This window comes from Phyllobates terribilis, unplaced genomic scaffold (genome assembly GCF_046119375.1).
Source record: "Phyllobates terribilis strain yellow unplaced genomic scaffold, ASM4611937v1 Scaffold_6__1_contigs__length_29720123, whole genome shotgun sequence".
In the NCBI taxonomy this organism is placed as follows: domain Eukaryota; kingdom Metazoa; phylum Chordata; class Amphibia; order Anura; family Dendrobatidae; genus Phyllobates; species Phyllobates terribilis.
The window spans coordinates 27,201,376-27,211,240 of NW_027362766.1; the positions used below are offsets into that span (position 1 = coordinate 27,201,376).

The following is a 9,865-nucleotide window of genomic DNA, read 5'->3' on the forward strand; positions in this document are numbered from 1 at the left end:
CTCTGCTGCTTTCCTCAGGAATCAACTATAACCTGTGAGAAAGCATGGCAGTAAGTGTTGGGACCACCATCGGCACCATTATACGGGAGAATATGCTCTACACACAAATGCCCATTTAAAGCAATGGATTGCTCATGTAATGCAGGACAGGACAGGTCCTCCAGACACTTTTGTTACTATTCTCTGATGTGACAAAAAGACGAGTCTTCAAGTCTAAGGCAACCCATTCTCTAAAGGACATCAACATAATTGTCTCATTTGGACTATCCTTTTAGTGTTAGACGGACTGTAGACAATATGCTCATCATAGTAGAACCCTCTGCTGTAATCTCAGGGAATTAATAGTTATCTGTAAGGCAAAGCAGCAAAAAGAGCCTCCAGTGAAGCAATAAGCATTATACAATTCTTATTGAACTCACTGATTGTCTATGTAATTTCTGGATCTTCTGAGTCCACCACTGAGGGATTGAGCATTACACAGTTCTTATTTATTCATTGGGTTCTCTATATAATTCCATGATTTTCTGATTCCTCTTTCGTGAGAGTTGCTCGTTTTGCCATTATTTTACACAATTGCCAACACATGTGAACATCGGCCTCTAGAGATGGTGCAAGTCGATTTGCAGGACCCATCACTGACTATATCAGTTATCAGCCTTAAAAACAGCCCCTTAGCTTCCAGAATCCTGACTCTTCTTTTGGTCAGTCAGCTTAGTGTGACGTTACATGTGATTCATGTCACAACATTGACACCATGCTACAACGGCTAATAGAAGGAAGAGCCATGGATGCCAGCACGTAAGAGGCGGTCTGCAGGGCTTCCTTCCAGTGGTCACAAATTACTGTGAATCGATTCACACCCACTCTGTCGGCCTCCCTTTTATTGGTAATAAAATATTTCAAATGTTTTTTAAACAGAAAAGCCTAGAATAAATCTGCTATTACAAGAAATTCTTTACATCTTTATGAAACATAATTGATAGAATTGGATTTATTTGTTGTTTTTTTAAAACATCTTTACGTCTCTTTCTCTACAGTATAACTGGAGACGGCCAAGCACCTGCATACCCCATAACCCTAACGGGTCATTACTGATGATTTATCACTGCCTGTATTTTCTTTTAGCAAATTTTAATTAAAATTAATTTCCAAATAAAATATTATAATGAATAACTTAATCTTTTAAATTATTTTGCTGTAGAAAAAAAAATCATTCTAATAAAGATTCTAATTAAATATTCTATAAGTATTGTGTTACATTTAATTGCTTGATGTTTCCAGAAAACTCCATTGCCACAAGTAATAGCTGTTAATAGAAAAGATCATTTAGAATATCCATTTATTGCCATCTCTTCCTCCGAAGGAGGTTAAGTCTCACGTATTATCATAAATGTTAATGGAGCCGTTCACACGTCCATGATTTTTTGCCAACTGAGCATTATGTGCAAAAGTGCGGAGACGAGTCTGATATTAATATAAGTGTCAGATCAATATCAACATAGCAAGTCTATGGGTACTTTCACTTTGGAGATAATGATATGCTCGTGCTCTGGGGCAGCCTGTGGGGGGCGCTCTATCTAGTGTTCTACTTACATATTCATCTGTATCCTCTTATAAAGATTACCCAAGAACCACAGGATGGATTTCATCAACCAAAGTATCATGTTAATCAGTGTAATGTCGCCCACCTGACAGTGTATGTAGTTTACTGAGCACAATCCTGCTGACAGGTGCACTTTAAACCAGAGAGCTATGTCACATAAAATAGTTAATAAATAACATTTCTCACATGTCTACTTTACATCAGCACAATTTTTGAAACATAATTTTTCTTTGTTAGGAAATTAGAAAGGTTAAAAGCTTACTGGTAATGATGAACGAGCACTTAAATGCTCAGGTGCTCGTTGCTTGAGCCGAGCAAATTGTAATTCTTGGGTGCTAGACCCGAGCAACGAGTCCAACGTAAGTCAATGGGAAACTCTAGCACTTATCTAGTAGCCCCCCCCGGAGGTCTGGAGGGGGCCTAACTATTGGCAAAATTGAAGGGAACAGTGCTGAAATGACATGGGAACAACATGAGGAATACCCCTGGAAGCATCTCTGACTCCTAGGTCACTGCTGTCAACAATGTTGTCAGAGTACTGTATTACTCTACTTTTATGGACTCACAATAAAACATACAAAAACGAAGCCAAAATGGATTTTCCTGGAAAACATGTTAAGGAACATTCTTTCCAGGGTAATGACTTGTATATAAGACAAAATAAAAAAACAAAAACAAAAATGCTCCTCCACACCTTGGACTATGTTCAGACATAGCATTTTTGAGGCGTTTTTGTACTCTTGCATTGCTTTCAATGGTGAAAAATACATTCACCAGTTAATGTAATTTTAACATTTTACTACCCTATCTGGTCATGTGGTGTATGATACATGATCAGACACATCCTGTTTCATTTATGAAGGAGGGTCTCTGAAAGTCACAAAGCCTATTTTTATAAGGCCATCAGGTGGCCCTTACTATTGTTAAAGGGATAGCAGTCATCCCGCACTATTGTTAAAGGGTCATCAGCTGGCTATGCTTTGTCGTTCCCATTATTAAAGAGTGGGTCTCCTATACTGTTATTGCGTATGCAGTGACTGCAAGGGCTGCCAAAAAATGAGGACGCACTCCAATACCCCTTTGAAGAGACATAGAGGAGGGTCCAGAAAAAAATGTTCCCACTATAAAGGAGTGAGTCTCCTATACTGTTATTGAGTATGCAGTGAGCGGCAGGACTGACAAAAATTTGAACACACTCTAATACCCCTTTGAAGAGACAGAGAGAAGGGCTTCAGTAAAAAAAATGTTTCCATTACAAAGGAGTGGGTCACCTATACTGTTATTGCATATGCAGTGAGTGGCAGGACTGCCAAAAATTTGGAAGCACTCCAATACCCCTTTGAAGAGATGTAGAGGAGGGTCTCATTAAAAAATATTTTCCCATTATTAAGGTGTGGGTCTCCTGTAGCGGTAATGCCCATGCATTAAGTTCATGGGCTGAAAAACATTTAACCCTCAGGGGTATACATGAACATACTGTTTACCATACAGAATGTTAGAGGTAGGCATCTAAAAAAATTTCCTATGTGTTGAGCGAGCACTAAAATGCTCGGGTGCTCGAAGCTCGGGCCGAGCTCACCGTGATACTCGGGTGCTTGACCCGAGCAACGAGCCCAATGTTAGTCTATGGGAGACATTTCAGACCCCAGGTCACTGCTGTCAACAACGTGGTCAGAGTTATTAAGCCACTTTTACAGGCTCACAATAAAACATTCAAAAACAAAACTAAAACTGTTTTCCTGTGAAATATGTTAAGGAACATCCTTTCCAGGGTAAAGACTTGTGTTTAAGGTAAAATAAATAACCAAAAACAATAATACTCCTCCACACCTTGGGCTATGTTCACAAGTAGCATTTTTTATGTGTTTTTGCACTTTTGTATTGCTTTCACTCTTGACAAATGCATTCACGGGGAAATGACATTTTAACATTTTACAGCCTTATCTGGCCATGTGCTGTGTGACACATGCATACAGTGTTGAAAAGACATAGGAACAGCATGGGGAAGACCCCTGGAAGCATCTCTGACACCCAGGTCACTGCCTAAAAGTGTGCCCATCAGAAGTCATCCTTGCCGCATCAGAAGATGCAGACTTGCAACTATCCCCGTGCAAGTCCTTGTCCAGGGCAGTGTTCAATTGTACCTCCCCCATTCCTTGCAATGCAAGCACAAGTATGCAACCTGCCACCCACCCACCCGCAGGCTGCAATACCATACTTCTTGCTTGCCTGCACTTGAAATTGGGCCTTTTAGGCATGTGGAGGCGGAATCTGGCCACCACGTCATGGCTGCGTCGGCGGCCTGGTATCCATACTCAGTCCCCAGCTGCCCAGCGGCCGGGTGTGCACGCTTGGTCCCCAGCCGCCAGGGCACGTCCGGGTGTCCATACTCGGTCCCCAGTCGCCCCACGGCTGGGTGACCACACATGGTCCCCAGCCGCATGGGGGCGGCTGAGTGTCCATAGACGGACCCCAGCAGCCCCTATTTGTCCCAATGCGCCTTATACACAAGCACGCATATCAAAACATTACCTGTGCCCTCCCTACTGCATTTAGTGGGAAGGACAGCCTAACCACAAACACGTGGACAAGTGAATGTGGCCAGGGATGGTCTATCTCACTGACGCCTTCACACTGGGTTAACCACTTCGCACCAGAGCCTGTTTTTGCCTTCGTGAAAAGGCCAATTTTTTCAATTCTGACCACTGTCACTTTATGAAGCAATTACTCTGGAACGCTTCAACGGATCCCCCTGATTCTGAGATTGTTTTTTTGTGACATATTGTACTTCATGATAGTGGTAAAATTTCTTTGATATCACATGCGTTTATTTGTGAAAAAATCAGAAATTTGGCGAAAATGTTGAAAATTTTGCAATTTTCAAACTTTGAATTTTCATGCCCTTAAATCAGAGAGATATGTCACACAAAATACTTAATAAATAACATTTCCCACATGTCTACTTTACATCAGCACAATTTTGGAACCAAAATTTTTTTTTGTTAGGGAGCTATAAGGGTTAAAAGTGGACCAGCGATTTCTCATTTTTCCAACAAAATTTACAAAAACATTTTTTTAGGGACCACATCATATTTGAAGTCACTTTGACGGGTCTTTATGACAGAAAATACCCAAAAGTGACACAGTTCTAAAAACTGCAACCCTCAAGGTGCTCAAAACCACATTGAAGAACTTTATTAACCCTTCAGGTGCTTCACAGGAATTTTTGGAATGTGGATGAAAAAAATTAACATTTAACTTTTTTCACAAAAATGTTACTTTAGACCCAATTTTTTTTATTTTCACAGGGGTAACAGGAAAAAATGGACCCCAAAATTTTTTGTGCAATTTCTCTTGAGCGTGCTGATACCCCATATGTGAGGGAAAACCACTGTTTGGGCGCACGGCAGGGCTCGGAAAGGAAGGAGCTCCATTAGATTTTTTGAATGTAAAATTTGTCTGAATAATTAGCAGACACCATGTTGCGTTTGGAGAGCTCCTGATGTGACTAAACAGTGGAAACCCCCCACAAGTGACACCATTTTGGAAACTAGACCCCTTAGGGAACATATCTAGATGTGTGATGAGCACCTTGAACCCCAAGGTGCTTCACAGAAGTTTATAATATTGAGCTGTAAAAATAAAATTTTCACATTTTTCCCACAAAAACGTTTTTCATCCCTTAATTTTCCATTATCATAATGGTAATAGGATAAATTGCACCATGAAGTTTGTTGTGAAATTTCTCCTGAACACGCCGATACCCCATATGTTGGGGAAAACCACTGTTTAGGCGCACGGCAGGGTTTGGAAGGGAAGGAGCGCCATTTGACTTTTTGAATGTAAAATTTGTCTGAATAATTAGCAGACGCCATGTTGCGTTTGGAGAGCCCCTGATGTTCCTAAACAGTGGAAACCCCCCACAAGTGACACCATTTTGGAAACTAGACCCCTTAGGGAACTTATCTAGATGTGTGGTGAGCACCTTGAACCCCAACGTGCTTCACAGAAGTTTATAATAATCAGCTGTAAAAATAAAATTTTCACATTTTTCCCGCGAAAACGTTTTTCATCCCTTAATTTTGCATTATCATAAGGGTAATAGGATAAATTGCACCATGAAATTTGTTGTGCAATTTCTCCTGAACACGTCGATACCCCATATGTGGAGGCAAACCACTGTTTGGGCGCACGGCAGGGCTCGGAAGGGAAGGAGAGCCATTTGACTTTTTGAATGTAAAATTTGTTTGAATAATTAGCGAACGCCATGTTGCATTTGGGGAGCCCCTGATGTGCCTAAACAGTGGAAACCCCCCACAAGTGACACCATTTTGGAAACTAGACCCCTTAGGGAACTTATATAGATATGTGGTGAGCACCTTGCACCCCCAGCTGCTTCACAGAAGTTTAGAATATTGAGCCATAAAAATAAAATTTTCACATTTTTCCCACAAAAAATGTTTTCCTTTCCCTAATTTTGTACTATCATAAGGGTAACAGGATAAATTGCACCATGAAATTTGTTGTTCAATTTCTCCTGAACACGCCGATACCCCATATGTGGGGGAAAACCACTGCTTTGGTGTACGGCAGGGTTCGGAAGAGAAAGGAGCGCTATGTTGGCTGGGATAGGCAGCAGACACCATGTCACATTTGAAGAGTCGCTGACATGCCGAAACAGCAGAAACCCCCACAAGTGACCCCATTTTGTAAACTACACCTCTCAAGGAATTTATCTAGGGAAGTGTAACATACCTGGCGGCGTCCTTGCATAGTGGTCCATCTCCCACTGTGCAAGAGCGCGCACTTGATCTCCTGTCCAGAATGTCTCTCTGGCTTCCCTCCATGCTGTCTGTTTGTGTCTGTTTCTGCTGCTTAAGGGCGGCGCCCAATCACTTCCTGCTTTTTGTACCTGCTGTGTGTCACACCCCTTGTGCTCTCCTCAGCCTATTGCTGTCTGTCACCTGGTATATAGCTCAGCTGCTCCAATCAATCCCTGCCTGAGCATAGTGTTTCATTCAGTGTGTGCTTGCACTCTGAAGGTGCCAGGTCCCGTTCTGTGTTCTCTTGTCTGCCTATCCTGGAGGCTGTATTTCCAGGCCTGTCTGAACACGCTCCTAACCTGTTCCTCCTGCCTTCTAGGGGCCGATTACCTAGACCCGCTCCTGTATCTTGTCTGTCCTGTCTGAACTCGCTCCTTGCCTGCTCGTCCTGCCTCTCTGGGGGCCGTATTCCCAGACCCGCTCCTGTATTCCGCTGCAGTGTCGGTCTCCTCCGTACACTCAGTTCCAGTCTGAACTCTCTCCTATCCTTTACCTGTTTTGCCTCTATGTCCGTTCCCTTCCTTTTTCTGCAGAGTCTGGACTCGTACCTAACTCCTGCTTGTTGTCTCTGTACTCCCGTTTGTGAGTTTGTGGTCCACTCGCTACTTCACTGCAAGTACCCTGTGGGTATCTGGCTCTGCCTTTCCCTTCCTGTCTGTTCCGTGTGAACAGAGCCCTGTCCCCCCTGCTCAGCCTTGCCTGCTCTGACTCCTTTGCTCACCGCTCCGGCGGTTCTAGCCTGCTCTGACTTCTTTGCTCACCGCTCCGGCGGTTCTAGCCTGCTCTGACTCCTTTGCTCACCGCTCCGGCGGTTCTAGCCTGCTCTGACTCCTTTGCTCACCGCTCCGGCGGTTCTAGCCTGCTCTGACTCCTTTGCTCACCGCTTCGGCGGTTCTAGCCTGCTCTGACTCCTTTGCTCACCGCTCCGGCGGTTCTAGCCTGCTCTGACTCCTTTGCTCACCGCTCCGGCAGTTCTAGCCTGCTCTGACTCCTTTGCTCACCGCCCCGGCGGTTCTAGCCTGCTCTGACTCCTTTGCTCACCGCTCCGGCGGTTCTAGCCTGCTCTGACTCCTTTGCTCACCGCTCCGGCGGTTCTAGCCTGCTCTGACTCCTTTGCTCACCGCTCCGGCGGTTCTAGCCTGCTCTGACTCCTTTGCTCGCTGCTCCGGCAGCCTTGCTCCGCTCTGACCCTTTTGCTCACTGCTCCGGCAGTCTCGTCCTGCTTTACTCTTGCTCACTGCTCCGGCAGTCTCGCTCAGCTCTGACCCTTTGCTCACCGCTCCTGGCGGCCTTGTCCTGCTCTACTCTTGCTCACCGCTCCAGGCGGTCTTGTCCTGCCCTGTTCTCGCTCACCTCTCTGGGCGGCCTCACTCTGCTGTGTTTGTCTGCCACATCTGTGGTTCTGTTCCTGAGTCCCAGTGTGTACTGGGTCCTATCCCGCCAGTGTCCCTACATGCTAGTGCCTCACTGTCTGCACTCTAGCTGTGCTTGCCTGTACCCCTCTGCCTGTATTGTTCCTGAGTCCCAGTGTGTACTGGGTCCTATCCCGCCTGTGTTCCTACCTGCTAGTGCCTCCCTGTCTGCACTCTAGCTGTGCTTGCCTGTACCCCCCTGCCTGCATACCCACCTGCCTGCATACCAGTCGTGCCTGCCTATACCCACCAGTCTGTGCGCCAGCCTAACCAGCCTGTTCCTGTATTCCCCTGTGTGGGTCAACAGCCGTGTCCGGGGTCTGTCCTGGAGTAGCACCTGGTCCCTCTGCTCGGTTCCTCCTTGGTGCACTGGCGTCGTATGCCGTCGTGCGACCCTGGTCGGATCGGGTGAATACCTAGTTACGCCCCTCCAGGCATTCACTCTCCGGCACGGTCCAGTGGAATCACACGCACACGCCGCTCAGCCCGGGCGTGTGCATTACAGCATGCTCAGGCCATGGTTCCCGTTGAGCCCCACGGCCTTCGCTCTCTGAGAAGTTTTCCAGCGAATACATGCATTAAAATAAATAATTTTTTTTTTCCCTTTAGCTGAGTTCCAGGCGAATTACGCACCCGTCCAGATGGATCTATCTGCTCTCGTTCCTGCGGATCCGCTACATTATTATGGGGATCCAAGACAAAGTCGTGCATTTGTGGAGCAATGCATGCTACACTTCAAGTTCTACCCTCTCTGTTTTCCCACCGATCGGGTTAAGGTGGCATTCATTATGTCTTACCTGGTGGGTGATGCCTTGGAATGGATCAACCCCCTATATGAAACACAGGATCCGATCCTCCTGGACCTAATGGCCTTCCTGGTGGCCTTTCTAATGGTCTTCGATGATCCTAACCCGGAGGCTCCTGCTGAAGCTTCACTTCCCAATATCCCGGAGCAGCCCCAATGGGTAATGTGTGTGGGTAGCGCAATAGTCCTCCAGCCCAATGAGACTACTGCCCACCCAGAATCCTCACAGGGTGACTACGCTTTCTGGAATACTTCTCCCAACCTCAAGAGGCAGTCCAGACGTGCTAGACGTAGAGGCAAGCCGTCACGCCAGGGTCTGTCCTCCCTGAGACCTCCTGACCCCAACCTTGAAGTCCCTACTGAAGCTTCATCTCCCTGTATCCCGGAGAAGCCCCAACGGGTAATGTGCGTGGGTAGTGCACCAGTTCTCCTGCCCGAAGAGACTTCTGCCCATCCAGACTCCACACAGGGGAACTTCCTGCACCCGGCATCAGATGCTTCACCCACTTTAACCGGTGTGCATGTCCAAGGATGCTCCAAAGCTGTGGTTACCTCAGAGTCTGTGCACCTCTACTACCTGGCGGAGGACCCCCTGTTGCCTCCTGAATCCTCCGGGATACCACTCGATGACAAATGGAGAGAGACTTCTCTACACCCGGTACTCGATACTTTGTCCGCTTCGTCCTGTGAGCCTGACAATGGGTACCCCAAAGTGGTAGTTATCCCCGAGTCTCTACACCCCTCCGACCAGGCGGAGGACCTCCAGTTGTCTCCTGAACCCTTCGGGGTGCTACCTGGTAGCGAAAGGACAGAGACTCTCCTATACTCTGTACCTGATACCTCGCTCACTTCGTCCAGTGAGTCGAACCTAGTGTACTCCGAAGCAGAGGTTACTCCCGGGTCTCTACACCCCTCCGACCAGGCGGAGGACCTCCAGTTGTCTCCAGAACCCTTCGGGGTGCTACCTGGTAGCGAAAGGACAGAGACTCTCCTATACTCTGTACATGAAACCTCGCTCGCTTCGTCCACTGAGTCAAACCTAGTGTACTCTGAAGCAGAGGTTACCCATGAGTCTCTACACCCCTCTGACCAGGCGGAGGACCTCCAGTTGTCTCCAGAACCCTTCGGGGTGCCACCTGGTGGTAAATGGACAGAGACTTTCCTATATCCTGGATCTGATACCTCGCTTGCTTCGTCCAGTGAGTCCGACCTAGTGTACTCT

The 9,865-nt window shown here is 46.5% G+C and overlaps 1 protein-coding gene across 2 annotated transcripts in view; it reads left to right on the forward strand.

The window, feature by feature from the left end:
• The window catches only part of LOC141152646 (embryonic protein UVS.2-like), a 95,418-nt gene extending 94,202 nt beyond the window's left edge, over positions 1-1,216 (forward strand). For both annotated transcript variants that reach the window (XM_073637203.1, XM_073637204.1), the window contains exon 11: positions 1,038-1,216. In XM_073637203.1, coding sequence (XP_073493304.1) covers positions 1,038-1,042 — 5 coding nt within the window. In that variant the 3' untranslated portion in view covers positions 1,043-1,216. The remainder of the gene's footprint in view (positions 1-1,037) is intronic.
• Positions 1,217-9,865: the final 8,649 nt, after the last annotated feature.